Source organism: Magnolia sinica, chromosome 4, assembly GCF_029962835.1.
Source record: "Magnolia sinica isolate HGM2019 chromosome 4, MsV1, whole genome shotgun sequence".
Lineage (NCBI taxonomy): Eukaryota > Viridiplantae > Streptophyta > Magnoliopsida > Magnoliales > Magnoliaceae > Magnolia > Magnolia sinica.
In genome coordinates this window covers 56,814,797-56,834,377 of record NC_080576.1, presented here as the reverse complement: position 1 = coordinate 56,834,377, position 19,581 = coordinate 56,814,797, and the positions used below count along the sequence as shown (strand labels likewise).

The following is a 19,581-nucleotide window of genomic DNA, read 5'->3' as shown; positions in this document are numbered from 1 at the left end:
CACAAGAGTTGATTAGTCATGGAATCAAAGTAATAACCGTTGATCTTTAATTAGGATCAAGACAAATAAGAACAATCAGACTCTTACCCAAAAATGAAGTTAGGCTTGGATAAGGACACTAGTTGGATTAGAAAGTCACTCATAACAAAATATTTTTTTAGCTGAAAATACTAGGCATCATTTTAAATAGACAAATTTTATGCATCATCTTCAAAAGGATTCTGCCCCAGAATCAAGCACCAGGAAAATTTTAATGATTAAGAAATAAATTGATAGGAATAATACCAAATGACGATCTACTCTAAAATAAAATCATTACATCAAAGCGTTTGATCCTTATATTCCAATCTATACCTTCTATTGTCAACGTAGTGAGGGGAAACAATTTAGAATTCGAGTAAGAGGATTGTGGTATCTATCAATAGTAGATTAAATGTTAAACTCTAGAATTCTATGAGAAAATTTAGATCAAATTAGTTACGACCTTGCTAGTATCGAAGTCCTCATATGGATTGATGATATTACCTTGTATAAAAATTGCTTGAGACTTGTGGTCCAATTGGATGGACTTGAGACTTCTTTTAATAAAAGAGGATGTTTGATACTCTGGTGGCATACGACGCTTGATACAGTTGCTCTTAGAAGATTATACACATGGCATATTTTAAGTCAAATTACCAATTAAATCATGGGACCCACTCCTACTCTTGCCAAGTCACAATCCCAAAATCAAATTGTTTGAATGATCCCATCCACTGATTTTTGGATACTTATTTTTTGAAATAAGATCATTGGATATTTTTCATTCTTCACCATCCAATAAATGTCCACTGATCTAATTGTTGGATGATGAAATAAACATAATTTTCGGCCAACTACATTAGTGGGATGAGTGCCATAGATTGCATGAATTTGTAGCCGATTTGGGAAAAAATTCAGCAGGGAAATTTCTCTATTTATTATGGTAATATAGAAAAGGTCTTAGCAGGGATTTCAGGTTCTTATGGATTGATATAGTTGTTCTTTATTGTCTATTATGTATCAGAAATAGTATGGTCTTGCAAGTTGTTTATATCAGTTTTTTTTTTTTTTTTTTTAAACGATGTTGCTCAAGCAATTTTTAGTAGTCAAAAGTCTTTAGTACTTGGTTTATGAAAACTAATTTTCCTATGAAGGATTAATTTATAAAGTTAACTAGAGAATGTGTTATTGTTTGAACGAGACCAAAACCTATGAATACATTGAATCAAGGGTTGGCTTTCTTGGGCAGAGTATTCTGGAGAATAGATTCCAACTACTCCTAATGCCATCTCTTTCATACTAACTCTCCTTATTCTAAATGGATGGTCTAAATGGACACCAATTAAAGTCTAAACAGACAACATGGATCATTCAACTGCTTCCACATCCTCATATACCTCGCCGCCCTCCACTACCCATTCGATGACTCCAACCATCCCATCATCAATGCTCTTATCAATGGCTGTGATGGTGCCATCACCACAGCTTGGTCCAATGGTACCTTCTCTTTCATTATTGTCATTATTTGTTAGTTACTATTTTTAGTACTCTGTGGCTAGACTACTATGTTCTTCCATCATTTCTTAAATGGTGATGACGCATCCTCAGTACACATGGCATAAAATGTGCATAGATTAGACTGTCCAAATTGTTGGAATCGTTGTGGGCGGAACATATCTAAGGACGATTCTAACCATCATATTAGGGTCCAAATGAGCATATAGACAAAAAATGGTCTATTGTCCAAATTCAGTTGCCAATTTCAGATGGTTGAGCTCGTCTGATCAGTGCGATCTTCAACCATGCTCCTTCTATAATGAGCCCCGCTATTGATGGGTCCTTGATTGGCGTACATGTATGCCATGTGTACATTGGAGGAGTTACTGCCCTTTAAGAAATGGTGCGAGACCCACATTTTAGTGTAGGCCCCCTTTCATCTTCTTTCAAGTTCTGGCTATAAATTGGGAGCTTCCAATGTTTAGTCTTATGCCTGGTTTAGTTAATGCAACAGATAGCAAATCAGATGATTCCACCATTGCCACAGTCTCACATGATGGGCATGAATCCAATGCATTCTGGACTTATTTCCAGTAACAGTATACCACCTCCAGTTGGGGCAGGGTCCATCAAGTGCAAGCAGAGCACAGACATTTTCATATGATTAATTGGACACAAGGTGGACAGTTGGCACCAGTTCCAGGACCTAACACCTACCAGGTATGCAAGAATTTCTCTAATCCTCTTAGATTTATGTCATGTCAAGTATCTTGAAAAATATCTCTAATTGTTAAAGTTTACATAGCAATGGTTTGACGGTCATCAGAGAACACTTTTAACCATCTGAAGTCCCTAGAAACTGAGTTTAAGAGCATTACCTGTTGGGGCATATGCCACCAAGAGCTTCGGTAAACCAACCCTCCCTACACTTAACGAGCTTTGGTAAACCAACCCTCCCTACACTCAGCTTACAATGCCACGCGTGTCAAACTGTAATTATGTGTGACAACTCTGTTGTGCATCGAGTGGGCTAGTTGACTCATCAAGTGTGCAAGTCATACAAAACATTGCCAACTGTCAACTACCACCTGTTATCTGTCTTAATTTTTTCATTTTTTCCCAAGCCTGATGTTTTGGCCAGGTCATTATGGTACTATGATTCCGTTGCTGCTTTTGTTGACGTCTTCTTAACTTGAAGAATCATCCAATGGTTTCCGTCAAGCTTGAATGAATCCTATGCCACATTTCTGCTGCTTGAAGATGCAAAACAATACGAACGCCTGCTTGAAGATGCGAAATGTTGATGTAATAAAATTTCATTTTCTTTTCATCTGTTTGGAAAAATATAGTGAAAAGAAAAGGGAATTGTAAAAATATAGATAATTTATTTTAAAAAAGAGAGACGATAATATAGATAATTTATGCTAGAAAACACAAAATGCAATTTGAAATTTTTTTTGAAAGCATTTAATCCCTAAATAGAAAGTTGAACCATGAAATAGGCAGAATGTTTTTACTAAAGTATTTAATCCTTAACACTAAGGCTATGGTGACACCATGAAACATGCTGACACCAAATAGCAAGGACAAGGCTATGGTGACGGTGGTGCTGGGGGTTTTTAGTTATGTGTAAATAACATCTTGATTCATAGCTCAAGTGGTAGACTCGAAGATACCCTCGTTTCAACACTAAGGTCTTGGCATCGATTCCCTAGTGGGGGTGGCTAACAGTGGAGTGTGTACTGATTGTGGGGTGTGAACTAAAAAGCTAACCCAAAAAAATAGTATCAATCCTATCAAATTCGAATGCTTTGGACATCGCCTTCCTGTTTAAATACATGTTCCATCTTTTTAGGGTTTCATTTTTATTTTTATTCTTCACTAGATATAATTGTCATTTAAGTGGGAAATCACTGCTTTATCATGAGGGAATCTGCTGTGAGAAGTATGAGCCCACCAAAATCCCTACCCAATTAGGCCCTATATATTTGACTTGTTCTTCACTTGGTAGTTCCCGGCACCGCCACTATGGACCTCCATCAGTTGATGAATTTTTCCACAGTCCCTCGCGGCCTCTTTTGAACTAACATCAGATCTATCAATGATACCTCTCTCTCTCTCTCTATAGAGAAGAATTTGGTGATGAAGATGTCTTGCATTTGCTCTCAGGTCTTAATCGACCCTATGGTAGCGTGAAGTACCATCAAAAGACTTGTCTTGTTATTGTGGACTTGAACAATCAGAGGCAGTATTGGGGAACCGTGGCGAAGTTTCCCATCATTGGGATGAAATGCGTCAGGTGTCTTAATCAACCCTACGATAGCGTGAAGTACCATCAAAAGGCTTGTCTTGTTATTGTGGACTTGAACAGTATTGGGGAACCGTGGCGAAGTTTCTCATCATTGTGATGAATGCGTCAGGTGCTCTTCAGATGACCCGCGACCATCAAACTTTGCAAAGTCGGGGCACTTGAAGTTAGCCGGAAAGGGCACTTCATCCTCTTCAGCAGAATACGGTACATGATAAGTGTATTTCCCCCTTCTTTCCTTTTCTCTTTCGAGCCGTAATGCATGGGACATTGTTACATTCGTTTCAAACAGGGGACGTACCTAATTATTATGCTTTTACACTACAAATACATGTAATTACGTCAAAACAAACAGGCTCTAAATGCCAAATATCATTCACCTCCAATAGAAGGATAGTCAAATCCATACTCAAGGATGAGACTACCCCAATCCTTTCTTCTCCTTTTACTTAGATCTAGATTCGAAAGGTATGAGGTTTCACTTCCCAAAACCCTTCACGAGTTTAGGTGAGGTCGTGGGTTGCTCCCTACAGTTCAATTCCCTCCCTGTGGATTACCTGTCACGAGTTTGAGCGAACGATTCCCTCCCTGTGGATTACCTGTCACGAGTTTGAGCGAACGACTTTGGTCATCAGTTTCCTCCCCATAGACACGAGTTTGATTCCCCTCCCAACTTTGGTTGCGAGTTTGCTTCTCATAGACACGAGTTTGATTCGTCTCCCCGTGGATTACCCATCACGAGTTTGGGCGAACGACTTTGGTCGTGGGTTTGCTTCCCACCGACATGAGTTCAATTCCCCTCCCCATCGATTACCCGTCACAACTAGTTCGATTCCCCTCCTTGTGGATTACCTGTCATGACTAGTTCGATTCTCGTCCCTGTGGATTTCTCGTCATGAGTTTGGGTGAACAATTTTGGTAGCTGCAAATCTGTATGCAACATCCTTATCAATTTATTCATTCTACTTAGGCTTATCCAATGAGTGGCTTGGAAAATTTAATATGGTGAAACTGACAAAACCTCTGACATAATGTTTTTGGTGGGTTACCCTCCTAATCATTCTTTGTGCTATGCGCCACTTGAGTTGCCATTTGGATTGATTATTTACTCCATGAGTCTTATAGAATACTATCGCCTTATGAGTGTGTGTGTGTGTGTGTGTGTGTGTGTGTGTGTGTGTGTGTGCAAACATCAACTCTGACAAGAAGGTCTAGGTTGGTTTGAGTTGAAGGTTCTAAACGTGCATGGGAGAAAAACACATTGACTAACTTTGCAGGGATAGTTAATGCTAATTAATGGTATATTGAACAAATTAATTTTGTTAATTTCAAGCAATATTATGCTTATGAAGCTCCTGTGCTGTATGGCTATGTATATTGGTTTACTTGCAGGTGCTCTTCTTTTAATAACTTATTTCTTTTAAAAGAATTTACCCTAAATAGGGTATCAATAGGTCGAGTCCTAGAGTACCATTACCCCAGGCCTACTGGGGTTCGCATTGTTCTGGGTTTGGGCCTCTTTCATGTAGGACCTGAACCCAGGTACAATCGGGATTAGAATGATGCATGAGCTGAACATGGCATGCACTCATGCTATATTACATTAGTTAGTTGTCAACGTAATTGTATTAATCAGGCCCTTGTTGCAGTCTTGCTTTTACTATTTAGCTTATTAATGTTTCCAAATAACTGTAAACATCTTATCTTGCCTATGCTGATTATGGCATTGTTGGTTCCTGTAACTATGCCTGTCAAATTCTATTTTGTTCTTCTGTTTTTCAGCCAATAAGATACAGTTTTTAGGATCATACTTATGGCACTGTAGTTCCTGTAATTGTCTCTCAAATTCTATTTTGATCTTTTGTTTTTAAGCCGAAAGTACAGTTTTCAGAATCACACCTAGTTTCTCTCAACAGATCTAGTTCCTATAAAATACACAATTTGTTTTATCTTTGCATGGTCTGGTCATAAGCACTCAAGAACCATACATCTACAATTGAAGTTTAAGGAGTACACTGCTTGGCCCGAATTACCGTCGTTTTCATTATACCAGCATTCCATACAGGCGGGTCCATTTCTCACTTATATATCACTTATATACCAATACAATTAGTCTGGTTGCTTGAACCATGGATGAATGTTGTTGCACGAAGAGTTCCAACGTGCTGATTTTTTAGCGCTTGATAGATCAGCAGCGTTTCATCTTGGCTACTAACAGGTTGAGTAGTGAGACCGTCACCAAGTTCCGTCGCCCCCACCATGATGTATGCTTTGTATCCACACCGTTCATCCATTTGGAGAGATCATATTAGGGCAAATTCAAAGAATGAGTCGGATCCAAAGCTTGAATGTTTGAATGAGTCGGATCCAAAGCTTGAATGGACCCCGCCACAGAAAACAGTGGGAAGAGTGACACCCACCATTAAAAACTTCTAGAGGACACTTTTGGATGAACGGTGTGGATACAACACATACATCATGGTAGGGCCCACATACATCATGGTGGGGCTCACAAAACTCGGTGAAGTCACCTTAGTAGGAGTCTCGCTACTCAACCTGTCAGTAGCCAATCCGCGTGGAAGCGCTCTTAAGAAGTCACTTCAGCAGGAGTCTCGCTGCTCAACCTGTCAGTAGCCAATCCACTACTTTCTAGCTAAGGAGCTCTTGCGCTTGGATGCTAGATGAGGCCCACCGTGATGGATTTTAGAAGTAAACTCCGTCTCTCTGCTTGGGCGTATCATTTAGACTTTTAGTACAAGATATCAAAATCGGGTGGAGTCAAAATTCGCCATTGAAATAATCTTGGGCTATAAGTTCATGTTTATATGCCATCCAAACCGTTTAAAGAACTTATCATGATATTGTAACCATGCAAATGTTCCAACGGTGGTCACTAAATCTGCACTGTTTCCTCTCATGCGCCTTGTTTTGAATCCACTTGATTTTTTTGTATCTTGCCTAAAATGGTTAGGCAGTGAATTTATCACAAAAATTACAATGGACCCACTTAGCATCCAGTAACTTGAAAGTTTTTAAGTAAATTCGTGCCAAAAAATGACCGTTAGAAGTGTGGACTGACACAAATTAGGCTTTTAAGTTAATCCGTGCCAAAATTCACAGAGTAAGACATCGATTTCTCAATAAGATCAATTCTGTTGATTGAATGATAGACTCCCCTGAAAAAGCATTGGCGCGTGTAAACGAGGTGCTCTAACTAACTGAGCTATAGCTCTCATCATAGACATCTAGATGAATAGGGTTCATAGGAAAAATACCAATAATAAAGAGCCTCTAGTCAATAGAGACTGAGGAGATTGACTTGGGAACGAACTTGAATTGAGGAGCTCCATTGTAGAGTTCAGGTCTAGCCATTAATGAAGAAGCTATGGGAACGACGGAACCTGTGATTGCAGAAGATTCTATTGAAGAACCGTTTTTCTTTTTTTCTTTTTTTATACTATGAATCCCTGTTGGTTAGGTTTAAGTTTCATGTGTTATATCCACACCAACCAAAGAGGTTATTTTAGAGCATGACCCAAGGAATGATTTCGACCAGGCAAATATTTTTCCATTTTACTTCATCCCTGCAGAAATGACCAGGGATGGCATATAAACATCACGGTGGTAAGGGAGATTTCCCCAGTTACTTTTTTCCTATCATGTGGCTCACTTAGTTTTGGATCTGGCTCATTCTTGGCCATGTCTTAGCATGATCTCAAATAAACGGATGGACAGGATCGAATTTTCACAAAATTTCATAGCGTGCCTCACCTAGCTTCCTGAGGTTCCTGAGGTTGGAAGCATGTGGGGGGTGGTAAGCGAATTGTGTGGCAATGACTTACATGGTATTTTGGGGCCACACTATGATGTACGTCTTACATCCCCGTGGAAGAGGAATTTCCCCAAGTTGTGAATAATCCACCTCAGATCTTCAACCTGCCAAGTAAGTGAGCTTATGACAACTGCAGTTAAATAACATGCTTATGATAAACTGACGAGTGACAAAAGGAACCATTCAATGGTGTTTATCTTGATGTAGCCCACCCGGTTCCTGTTGAAGAATCTAAATGCCTGTTCCAAGTTTAAAAAGCCCATCTCAGAAATGCTGGAAATGTTTTTTGAGCTTGATGTTTGACTAGATAAGTAGAGGTGCGGTTCAGTTACACACCCGTAATAGTTCTTTATCAACAACCGACTCCTTTGCGGCAGCATCAGACTTCTCTGACTCAGCCACTTGATCATTGCTCTTTTCCCTAACAAGTTCGTCATTTGTCTCAGCTGTTTTATCTTCACTCTTTACTTCATCTGTGGGTTCCTCCATTTTGTTTATGCCATCACTTGTCTCCTTGTCATGCTTACCTTGCAGATCAGCTACCTCTTCATCATTTCCTGCCTGAAAATGGGAAGTATCACTAGAGGGAATGCAGAACCCAAGCATGCTTTGCAAGTGTTTGTCTCAACCAAAACACGGACGTCACAGATTCTCACACCAGGGCTAAAAGAATAAACGTTGGATGCAGCAAAGCCAACAAATAAATAAACCTACCAATCAAACACTTGAAGAATTCCTCAGTACACAAAACCAAGACCCTAGGCAAGTTGAGGTAACTAGTTCTTTTATTAAAACAAATAAAAATTCGACCATATACATGAAATCATATTACAACATAAGCTTTTATTAATTTAAAGGAAGAAAAACTACCTAAACTGGAAACTGACATGTCTGCCAGGTCAAAAACAGATACAAGACATCCAAAATGGCTACTTTTAGAAGCCTGACTTTATGACACATCCACACAAGCATATTAGATATATGCTTTCATAGTTTACTGTAATCTTTTACATGTTAAAAAAATAAAAATAAAAACAGAGTAAGAAATAATACTTGTTTGTAATAAAATCAGCCCACTGTAAAAAACGATAGTCAAAACCTCAAAACTAATCATTAGCACTAAAGTGTCACTGCAATAAAAATAATTAATGAAAAAAATAAATTATACATTTAGTTGTGTCCAGGGGTAGGGGTGTCGGAAGGTGGGTCTCTTTAGAAACTGTAGCAACCATAAATTGTCACGTCTTTTGTACATAGAAAAACTCAACCAGGAACTTCATGTTTATCTGAACCTTGGATTGTACCAAAATTTGGGTAGTTAGTATATGTCGCCTATCAGAACAAGTATATGTCGCCTATCAGAACAAGTATGCTACATCCAAATTCACATCCATCCAAAGGGATGTGGCCCATGCTCTTACACACCCCATATGTGAGGTGTAATCAATTGTGTCGACAGTGGTGCCACCTTTGATTGTCCATCTCCAAAAACACCCTAATATAATCATCCAAATCATCCAATCAATGGATTGAAGATGGTCCGCATTAGACTACAAGAGGTCCTATCAATGACCTGGACCCTCCATGTGGTCCCACCTTTCATTGTAGATCCCTCCCAAAATAATCACTTAGATTGGATGATCCTACCCATCTGATCAATGACTAGGAAATGAATGATTCTTAATCAATACACTAGAAAAAGGCATCATCACTGTCCATCACATGGTGCCCACATTTGATTGCCCATCTCTATCAAGAGAATTACTTTGACCTGACTACGAGAACCATCCAAACAATTGCTTGGAAACTTGACATTCCATAATGATCATAGCCCTCAGATCGATGGCCAAAAAAATAGACGTTTTGCAGCAGGTGTGGATCCATTCACCCCCTGACTTTCCAGCTTCATGAACTGGGGAGTTCTGCTTCTTTTTTTTTAGTTAAATTTCATCGTTTGTGCCTGTTTGCTAATTCAGCATTTAGTATTTAGTAAATTCAACAATTTAGATTAACCAAAGACAATTACTACACAATTCGTGAATTTAGCAATTGAAAATTGCCAAGTTCACTGATTCCGTGGAATGATTACCCAGCGTAGCCATCAAAAATTCCTTGACTTCCCAACTTCATTAATTGGGGAGTTCTAACTTTTTTTTAATTGCCAAATTCAAGATTTGTGCCCATTTTATTAATTGGGAATTAGTAACTAGTAAATTTAGCATTTCAGGTAAATCAAACACATTAATTACACAATCAATGAATTTGGCTGAGGGCCCATCCAAACACCCCCTGAATAAGCTTTCTAAAAATCACCAATATAATGCATTATGGCATGTATAATGCATTGAAACTATAGTTAGATTAAGTGTTCCAAACACCTATCTTTAGCATTATAGATTATGCCATAATATTCTTTTCTTAATCTATTATCTACTCTACCATGAGCCAACCAGACAGGCCCCATGTATGCAGTTTCGTGAGAGCTATCTATTGTTAACAGGGTTCCTACATCACTTTAACAACTTAATTATCGTTGAAATATACAGCTTAATAATTTCATCCACAAATTTTAGACACATTTGTGGTATACAATCAGGCAATGGCTTCTGGAAGATGGTGACGAAAACCAAAAAATAATAATAATAATAATAATAATAAATAAAAATAAAAGAAAGATGCCAAACCTGCTATTTGATCCAAATTCTCTAAAAGTGAAGAGATGAAGAAAACAAAGGCAAGGAATCAACAAGCATGAAAGATGGAGTTATGGAAACAGAGAAATATTAAATACCAACCGAGGAAAAGAATCTTGCCTCACGAGGATCCGATAACACAGTATCATCCGTTTCCTGATATTCACCAACATCTTCGTCTGGATCCTCTTCATCAGTATTGTCCTCCATATTTGATTCAATGAGACCAGCTGCAGAAGCCTCCTCCTTAGGCATTGTATTTTCATTTTCTGGATTGGAAGCATCCTGCATTTTCAGGTTTGGCAGATTCATTTTCTACAGGAGGTTCATCAGTAAACTTTGATCGCTTCTGTCTCTTTGTCACTCTCTTTGGCAGGGGTTTCTTCACGCTGCCTCTTCCGTTGATTTCTTTCTCTTACGAATTTTATACGCAGTTTCTACATATAAAGGAAGCATCTTGATTGAATGAGATCAGAAGAGTGGGGTCAAGGTAAGACTTAAATAAATAATAAACAAACAAATTTTCTGTTCAGAACCTACCTCAAGAAATGCTAGAAGACGACAACCCATTTGGTACTGAAGCATTTCAAACGTTGACTCAGCAAACAATGAAAGCTGCAAAAGGTGCAGTGGAATCACAAACAAGAAAAACAACTTAACAAAAGCCATCAGAGATAACCAGCACTGTCAGCTCAGCTGCAACTTGGATTTAAGACAAGTTTGTGAAGGGATTTAAATTCCTTCTAAATATGCGTTGACAAAACCTACACAAGGTATTTTCTTCTTTGGCAGGTACCCATAAAGGCATCTTTTAAAATGCAATAATATTTTCTTCTTTCTTTTAGCATTTAAATGGGATTTAAAATGCATTGAAACCTTTAGATACCACCTGTATGACATTGCAGACTTATTCACAAAATGTTACCGCACTTGGGTCTGCTTGGTATGAAGAAACCACAGAGATCAACCAAATAGATATATATAAGAATGGTCTCAAAAACCTTGTCGATACCAAGTAGGTCAGGTCAATCAGCAATGCCATCTGCATTTCGAAATTAGGCCAACAGTAGACAATTGGGTAAATACACAGAAAAGAAAAAGAAAAAAGCAAACCTCAAATGTTGATTCCTCCAATATCCTTGTCATTATAATCCAGGAGCGCATCCAATGAGAGTGAAATTGAGCGAAGCTGCAGGATACAGCTGTACAGTGAGATAATCATCATAAAAGTTTGGCTAGCATAATGACATACTGAAAGATGACAATATATCCAAGTTTCTCAATCCCTTGCTACATTTTGTTTGTAAAAACAAACCAGGGTGTTGTGGGAGGTTCTTCATGCTTCCCCTTTTCCTTTACTTCTTTACTTGATTTTCTTTTAGGTCCATCCTTCCCATCCTTGGTTTGTTTCTCTTTTTCATCCTTCGCTCTTTCCCTTTTGCCCTCATGACTATCCTTCTTCAGATCTTTATGCTTTGCGACCCCAGCCTCCATTTTATTCCCAGCAACATCTTTGTCAACCTTGAGATCCTTATCATCTACTCTTGCCTCTTCCTTTTTATCCTCCCTGCCATCCTTGATTTCTTTTTCAGTAGCACCATCATCTTGCTTCTCAGCAGTTGTTTTAGACTCCTTTTTCTGGGTTAAATTCTTTCCGGATTTGTTGGCTTCAACTACCTGCTCATCAGCAACTCCAACTCGTTCATTCATATTTTTTGCTTCACTTACTTTCTGTAATACCATACTTGCATCTCCCTTTTCATCCTTCTTGCTATCTGCACTCGTGCCCTTCTCTTCAATCACAGGAGCCTTTTTCTTAGGCACCTTTTTAATTATTTTCTTCTTTCCAGTAGTTTTAGCCGCAGTTTCTTGCTCAACGGAAGTTCCGTCTGGTTCTTTCTTACCCTTCATTTTATGTTCTTGACACTCAACTTCTTTCTCACTTTGTGATTCACCAGTGTTTGTATCTGCATCTTTCTTCTGACCAGTCTTTCCTATAGGAACCTTCTTTACAGTTTTCTTGCTTACGGATTTTTTAGCACTTGATGGATCAGCAGAAGTTTCATCTTGTTGCCCTGTGGTTACCTTCTTTACAGTTTTCTTGCTACATTTTGTTCCGCTTGATTAGAACTGCTGATTAGAACTGCTTTATGTGGTAATCTTTGTGCAACAACCCACCTCTACAATTGAGATATTAGCAGGATTAATGGCCTTTACATAAAAAGCTCAACCCAAACATTAGATTTTATTTCCCTAACAACCACAACATGCGAAGAACTCCTACTTTGAAAACATCTCCTATAAAAAAGCAATCTCCACAAAGCTTTCCCACTTTTCCCACCCCTCCTACATGCCAAGACCATAGAAGGTCCACAAAAGAATTCAACCTCACCTAAGCTTGTATGGAGAGCATTCAGAAAGTAGTTCCACACCTTTCAAGCAAACATGCAGTGAATGAAGAGGTGATCAATGACTTCGCATCTCCCACACACATTATACATATGTTAGGAAGCATAAGGGATATTGTTCGAAAATGATTGATTGTCATCTTTCCTCCCACAAGTCAAGAGAACGCCACCACCCTTGGTGGAGCTCTGTATGACCATACGAAAAAGAAATGGGAGACCAATGCACTAAACTATGTATAAAACATTTGATTGGATTGTTGAACATGAGCCTTAGCATATCAATTAATTTGGATCACCAAAAGCAACCAGTGTTCGAGTTGTCGGTATCGCTACAAGTTTCGCTGGCCGGAGATAAAGATATAATATCGTTATCGCCGATAATCGGAAATGTAGGGAAAAAGGGGGAAACATGGAGAAATGGTGGAATTTTTCAGTGAAACTTTAGGACATGCCTAAATACACATATTTACATATCCAGGAATGAAAAAATTACAAAAAGAATGCATTAAATAGTAAGTTTCCATTTAATGGGGAGCAAAAGGCATGCGTTGTCGTAATAAATCACTCAAATAGTAACCAAAATGAGTTTATATAATACAAATGCAAGCTTACAGATTTTTATTTGCCTCATTCTTTGGTTCATACCCTAAAATGATATCTATGGATATAACACATACATCATAGTGGGGCCCACAGAACTTGGTGATGTCACTTCAGTAGCCAACTCGCTACTCAACATGGCAGTATCTAATCTGCGTCCGTGTACACTGGCGATTCGGTGCCGAAAACGGATGGGCTACTCCCCTACCACCAGCTCGGTGGGTGGTGGTCGGTGCTCCGAATGACTTAAGCATTTGAAAAGGTTGGCCCATCTTACAAATGGTTTGGTTACTAAAAATGGGACCATTCCTATAAATAATAGGCATAACTAGAAACGAGTTGAGTGATTAATAGTTTATGTCACAGCAAAGGGACCCAACCATAAGAACGGTTTCTATCAGTAAAGACAGAACAAGAGATATTAATGGTTTTGATAATTGAAAATGGGCCCATTATGCATGACTTATGCACCCACCAATTGTCTCAAATGGGTGAAAATACAATTAAAGAGCTACTACTAATGGTTGTATCGCATTGACTATTTGGATCACTAACATGGGCCTTGGCATATTCATGGTTTGGATTGTTGAAAATGAGCTCGTTGATATGTCAAGATTCCCCATAATGAACTTTTGTGCTTGTGTAACCCAACAAAGAGTATAAAACATTACTTCATTGGCTTGGTAAACAGAAGCCTAAGTTTTCCATTTGGTTTTCATCCAATCAGATGACGGGGTTTAGATCACTTAAAACAGCCAAGCATATGAACAGTTTTGATCCCTTGATTAGGCACACACATATCAAAGGTTTGTGTCACTGAAAACGAGCCTGACAATTCGAATCACTAACAATTTTGGTGCATGCAACACCCACTAATTGAATTGTCGAGGACAAGACTAACTATATAGATGGTTTGGATCACAGAAAAAAAAAGAAGAAGAAGAAGAAGCAATCATATGAATCGTTTATATCATTAAAAACAAGTCCAATCATTTGAACGGCTTGTAGCACTGAATAAGGGCCCTAAAATAATAACAGTATGGATCTTTGTGAACCAACTCAATCAAATGAAAGATGTGGATCAACTTAGCATATCAATTACCATCAATCACTGAAAATAGACTCAATCATATGATGAGTCTGGATCACGAAAAGTTGCTCAAATCATATTAAGCATTTTGATCAACCAATATGAGCCCAATCACATGAAAAGTTTAGATCCACCAAAATGGCCCAAGCATGTGATAGGTTTGGATCACTAGAGAGGCCAAATCATATGAACAGTTTAAATAATTGTAAACAGATCCAACCATATTAATGGTTTGTTCGAATTGAACAATTATGCAAATAGTTTTAATCTCTGAATGGGTCCATGTTATAAAGGTTTGGATCATGGAAAACATGCCCAATCATGTAAAAGATTTGGAATACAAAATAAGGATTGTATTGTAAGACCACTAAGGATCACAAAAAATCAGCTCAATCATATCAATAGTTCGGATCATTGAATGGATTGGATCCCAAAAAACAGGCCTGACGCAATTGACCTAGGCAACGAATATCCCAAACAAGAAAAGATCCCAAGGCTAAACTTAGTGGCTAACAAATTGACAGTTAAGAAGGCAAATACCTCAACGGTCTGCATTCAATGGCAAAAGGTCAAAATATTCTATGACTAAATTCCTCCGCCCCTAACATTTTTTAGTGGATGTTGCATCCAACAAGCATTGTAAAACATCAATAGGTTTGATTGTTGGACAGAGATCTTGGCATCCAACAAGCAATGAAAAGCATCCTCATTTCAGCACTTGACCGAAATACCTATATGTTTGTACCTAAGCTACAAGAACAGAGTTTTAAATCAAAAGTCAATCTACAGTAAGGCTTTAGAAGTGATGAGACAATTTTTCGTGGATGTCACATCCACCGGGCATTGTAAAATATCAACTGGTTTGATTGTTGGACAGAGATCTTGGCATCCAACAAGCATTGAAAAGCATCCTCATTTCAACACCTAACCGGAATACCTATATGTTTGTACCTAAGCTACAAGAACATAGTTTTAAATCAAAAGTCAATCTACAATAAGGCTTTAGAAGTCATGAGACAGTTTTTTTAGTTTAAAAATAGGTTACCAGCATCCTTATAGGAACTGTGGATTGGTACATCATTTGAAAAAGTGGGTTTAGAGATCCAAAAGTTCCATGGTAACTATCACATAAATGAACAAGTGGAATCAAATAGCGATCACAATTCTTGATGCAGTCTGGGTGTAATTCTCAAATGTGATATAACTTACAATTATAAGACATTCAACTTTCGAATTTGTCACAAGCATGAATATGATCCTAAGTGTGCAGAAATCGGCACACTTAGTTCTTATAGTCTAACTATGTCAAAGAATGGAGAAAGAACACCGATGTATAACTTCCAGCAGAGTCGGCAAATCATATTGATGGAAGCAACACCTCAAATTAAGACAATCGAATAAACACACCTTGCTTGTAAAAATATCCCCTGCAAATACCCATGAACTAACTATAAATCTGAAGCTGCTAGATCACCAACACTGGATTATATCGTAAATTTCAATAGATTCACAGCAGTTTTTGTAGAGCTTTTCATCAAATTAATTGTGATGAATGTGGATCGTTGTAAAAAGAAACCTGATTGTTTGAATTGTGTAAAGAACTAAAGAGGGTCCTACAAAATTAACGATGTGGATCACTGAGAACCAACCCCAAATATTATGAATAGATGGATCAACTTAACATATACATTGGGATAGGTCATGGAAAGAGGGTTCAATCATAGGATGATTTTAAATATGATGCATTTGGATCGCAGAATGGGCCGAATAATATAAGAAGTTCAAATCCGCTGAAATGGACCAAGCCCGACAAAGGTTTTGATCCATTGAAGTGGCCCAAGCATGTCAAAGGTTTGGATCAACTTTAGGGCACGGATCAACTTAACGTATCCATTGCCATGGATCATGAAAAGCAGCTTCAAACATATAATGAGTTTGAACCATGAAAAGCAGCCCCAATCGTATGATGAGTTTGGATCTCTGAATGAGCTGAATCATATGAACAATATGGATCTACTGAATGGCCCAAGCATGTCAATATTTTTTTTCCATCAAAATGGCCCATTTCAATCACTAGAAATGGGATAAATCATATGAATTTGGATCGTTGTAAAAAGAAACCAAATTGTTTGAATTATGTATAGAATTGAAGAGGGTCCTACAAAATTAACGATGTGCATCACTGAGAACCAACCTCAAATATTATGAATAGATAGATGAACTTAACATATCCATTCGGATGGGGCACGGAAAGAGGATTCAATCATATAATGAGTTTAGATCAATAATGGTAGCACGAATCATAAGATGCATTTGGATCGTTGAATGGACCGAATCATAAAACAAGTTCAAATCCGCTGAAATGGCCCAAGCATGTCAGAGGTTTGGATCACTAGAAATGGGACAAATCATATGAACAGTTTGGATCATTTGTATAGCTGAAAAGGTTCCTACAAAATTTAGGGCATGGATCAACTTAGCATATCCATTGCCATGGATCATGAAACACAGCTTCAATCATCTGATGAGTTTGGATCATTAAAAGCACCATCAATTGTATAATGAGTTTGGATCGCCGAATGAGCCAAATCATATTAACAATTCAGATCCACTGAATGGCCCAAGCATGTCAATATTTTTTATCCATCTAATAGCAGCGCGAATCATAAGATGAATTTGGATCGTTGAATGGGCCGAGACATATAAGAAATTCAACTCAACTGAAATGGCCAAGCATGTCAAAGGTTTGGATCACTACAAATGGGCCAAATCATATGAACAGTTTGGATCGTTTGTAAAGCTTAAGAAGGTCCTACAAAATTTAGCGCATAGATCAACTTAGCATATCCATAGCCATGCATCATGAAAAGCAGCTTCAATCATCTAGTGAGTTTGGATCATTAAAAGCAACATCAATTGTATAATGAGTTTGGATCGCCAAATGAGCCGAATCATATCAACAATTTCGATCCACTGAATTGTACAAGCATGTCGATGTTTTTTATCCATCGAAATGGCTCATTCCAAAGGTTTGGATCACTAGAAATGGGCGAAATCATATGAATTTGGATTGTTGTAAAAAGAAACCTAATTGTTTGAATTGTGTATAGAACTGAAGAGGGACCTACAAAATTAATAATGTAGATCACTGAGAACCAACCTCAAATATTATGAATAGATGGGTCAACTTAACATATCCATTAGGATGGTTCATGGAAAGAGGCTTCAATCATACGATGAGTTTAGATCATTAATAGCAGCACGAATCATAAATGCATTTGGATCACTGAATGGGCCGAATCGTCAAAGGTTTGGATCACTAGAAATGGGCCATTTATCCATCGAAATGGCCCATGTCAAAGGTTTCGATCGCTAGAAATGGGCTAAATCATATGAATTTGGATTGTTGTAAAAAGAAATCTGATTGTTTGAATTGTGTATAGAATTAAAGAGGGTCCTACAAAATTAACGATGTGGATCACTAAGAACCAACTTCAAATATTACGAATAGATGAATCAACTTAACATATCCATTGGTGTCTTTATTAACTAATCGCAATGGGATCAGCCCCCCTCCCCTTTTTGTCCATCTCCATGTCGAACTCATGTACATGCATGAATTGACACAATGTAATGACCCAAAGACGGCCACAACGCTTGCTCGATTTTGTCAGGCATGTAGTTACTGGAATACGAAGAAGAAGATGCATAAGATTTTATAACTAAAATGAAGAGAGTAAAGAAGCTAACATGGTGTCAACTTGAAAGAGTGAGAACAGTCTCAACTGCTGACTTCCTTAAATGTGGGTGGACAACTGCAGCTTTGGCAACAAAACCACCCATGGAATAGCCGACCAAAGTTGCACTTCAGGCAAGTTTCCAACACTTCAGCACCTTCCATGGATCGAGCATCACATGCCTCTTGATATTGATCCAAAATCTTCAGACATGCAAGCAGGATCAGACAACATACAGTATGCATCAGAAGTGCAGAGAGAGAAACAAAATACATGAGTTGAAGAAAATCTGCAACATGTACATGAGTAGATATTGATGTGGAGTGCATGCCTCCAATAACATAAGAGTCTAATACTTATAGGCAAAATGTGCTCCAAACATATTGCAAGTAAATGTCTTGTTTTCTTGTCCATGTTTAATAATATATATAATGCCATTACATTCCTCATGTAGCGTATTCATATGATAATCCAAACCGTTCTTACATCGTGGACAATCATGAACTGGTCATGGGCCCAGATTTTAGGTGATTGGACAATCCTAGTTATTAAAAATGATCTGCATATCATCATATACCTCACATATGGGGTAAACAAGGAGAAATTTTCCATCCACCCAAGCATGGACTAGATCTCCTTCCTGTATAGGTGCATGTTCGTGATATAGTAGTGGCAGTTTCTGACAGTTTCCTAGATTCACAGCAGAGCTTGCATATATCATAACAGTCCTCGTTAGCCAGGATACCACCAGCCAGTGCAAATACTGCAAGAGCTGTGCTGAGAAGGAAGACTTCTCTCTAAGAAAATTCAGCAAAAACACATGGTTATCTTCAGTAGGTGCAAACAAAACCAAAATCCCATAGTGTTTGGTGCTTGCTTCGAGTAAATGACAGTAACAACAGACTTCAACTTCTAAAAAGTTTAACATAAATTAGTAACAAATTATTGGAGCTCAACGGATGCCAAATGCTCTAGATTCATGCTTTCATATAAGCAAGCAAGTCATGGAAAATGAATGACTATTGTGGAAGTTCACCAACTAATAAACAAGGCATCATGAATATATGCATGTGTGTGTAACAAGGCATCATGAATATAAACAACGGATCTCAACTGTCTTTCCTTGATAGATTTGCTCAACACCATCCAAGGCATCTAAACACATACTTGACCACTTGAATAAAAGATACCGTGAAATTAAAATATTGGATAACAATGCAATACTTCTTACTCAAAAAGACACCATACATTGATAGCAAAAGTTGTGTTTTCATAAACATGCTCCGACTATTATTTAAATTGCTAACATGGTTCTTCCACTTGAAAACAATTGGAGTGCGTGACATTTGATCATTTTCTTTTTTTTCGAATATTAAAAATCTCAAGACACATCAA

General features: G+C 38.0%; 2 protein-coding genes across 4 annotated transcripts in view; both read right to left on the bottom strand.

The window, feature by feature from the left end:
- Positions 1-7,469: 7,469 nt before the first annotated feature.
- LOC131243133 (protein SHORT ROOT IN SALT MEDIUM 1-like) overlaps positions 7,470-19,581 on the bottom strand; it is a 69,699-nt gene continuing 57,587 nt past the window's right edge. Inside the window, exons 5-8 of one of the 2 annotated variants that reach the window (XM_058242255.1) lie at positions 8,186-8,219; positions 7,995-8,079; positions 7,871-7,897; positions 7,470-7,762 (exon numbers count right to left, since the gene is read on the bottom strand). In XM_058242255.1, the coding sequence (XP_058098238.1) occupies positions 7,750-7,762; positions 7,871-7,897; positions 7,995-8,079; positions 8,186-8,219 (159 nt within the window). In that variant the 3' untranslated portion in view covers positions 7,470-7,749. Of the gene's footprint in view, positions 7,898-7,994; positions 8,080-8,185; positions 8,220-19,581 lie in introns of both variants that reach the window. The other variant, XM_058242254.1, reaches the window with a different exon arrangement.
- Positions 10,659-11,534, bottom strand: LOC131243134 (protein SHORT ROOT IN SALT MEDIUM 1-like). Of its 2 annotated transcripts, XM_058242257.1 has the most exons (3): positions 11,465-11,534; positions 10,892-10,966; positions 10,659-10,788 (listed from the first exon to the last, which is right to left on the bottom strand). In XM_058242257.1, exons 1-3 carry the CDS (start codon positions 11,513-11,515, stop codon positions 10,681-10,683), a joined length of 234 nt encoding a protein of 77 aa, XP_058098240.1. In that variant the 5' UTR covers positions 11,516-11,534; the 3' UTR covers positions 10,659-10,680. The 2 variants fall into 2 exon arrangements, with proteins under 2 accessions (XP_058098240.1, XP_058098239.1); XM_058242256.1 differs by lacking the exon at positions 11,465-11,534 and having other exon boundaries at positions 10,892-11,436.

Coding starts and splice junctions, on each gene's coding strand:
- LOC131243134 (XM_058242256.1), bottom strand. CDS start 11,020: ATGGCTTTTGTTAAGTTGTTTTTCTTGTTTGTGATTCCACTGCACCTT. Junction 10,789..10,891: donor GTCTTCTAGCATTTCTTGAG/GTAGGTTCTGAA, acceptor CTTTATATGTAG/AAACTGCGTATAAAATTCGT.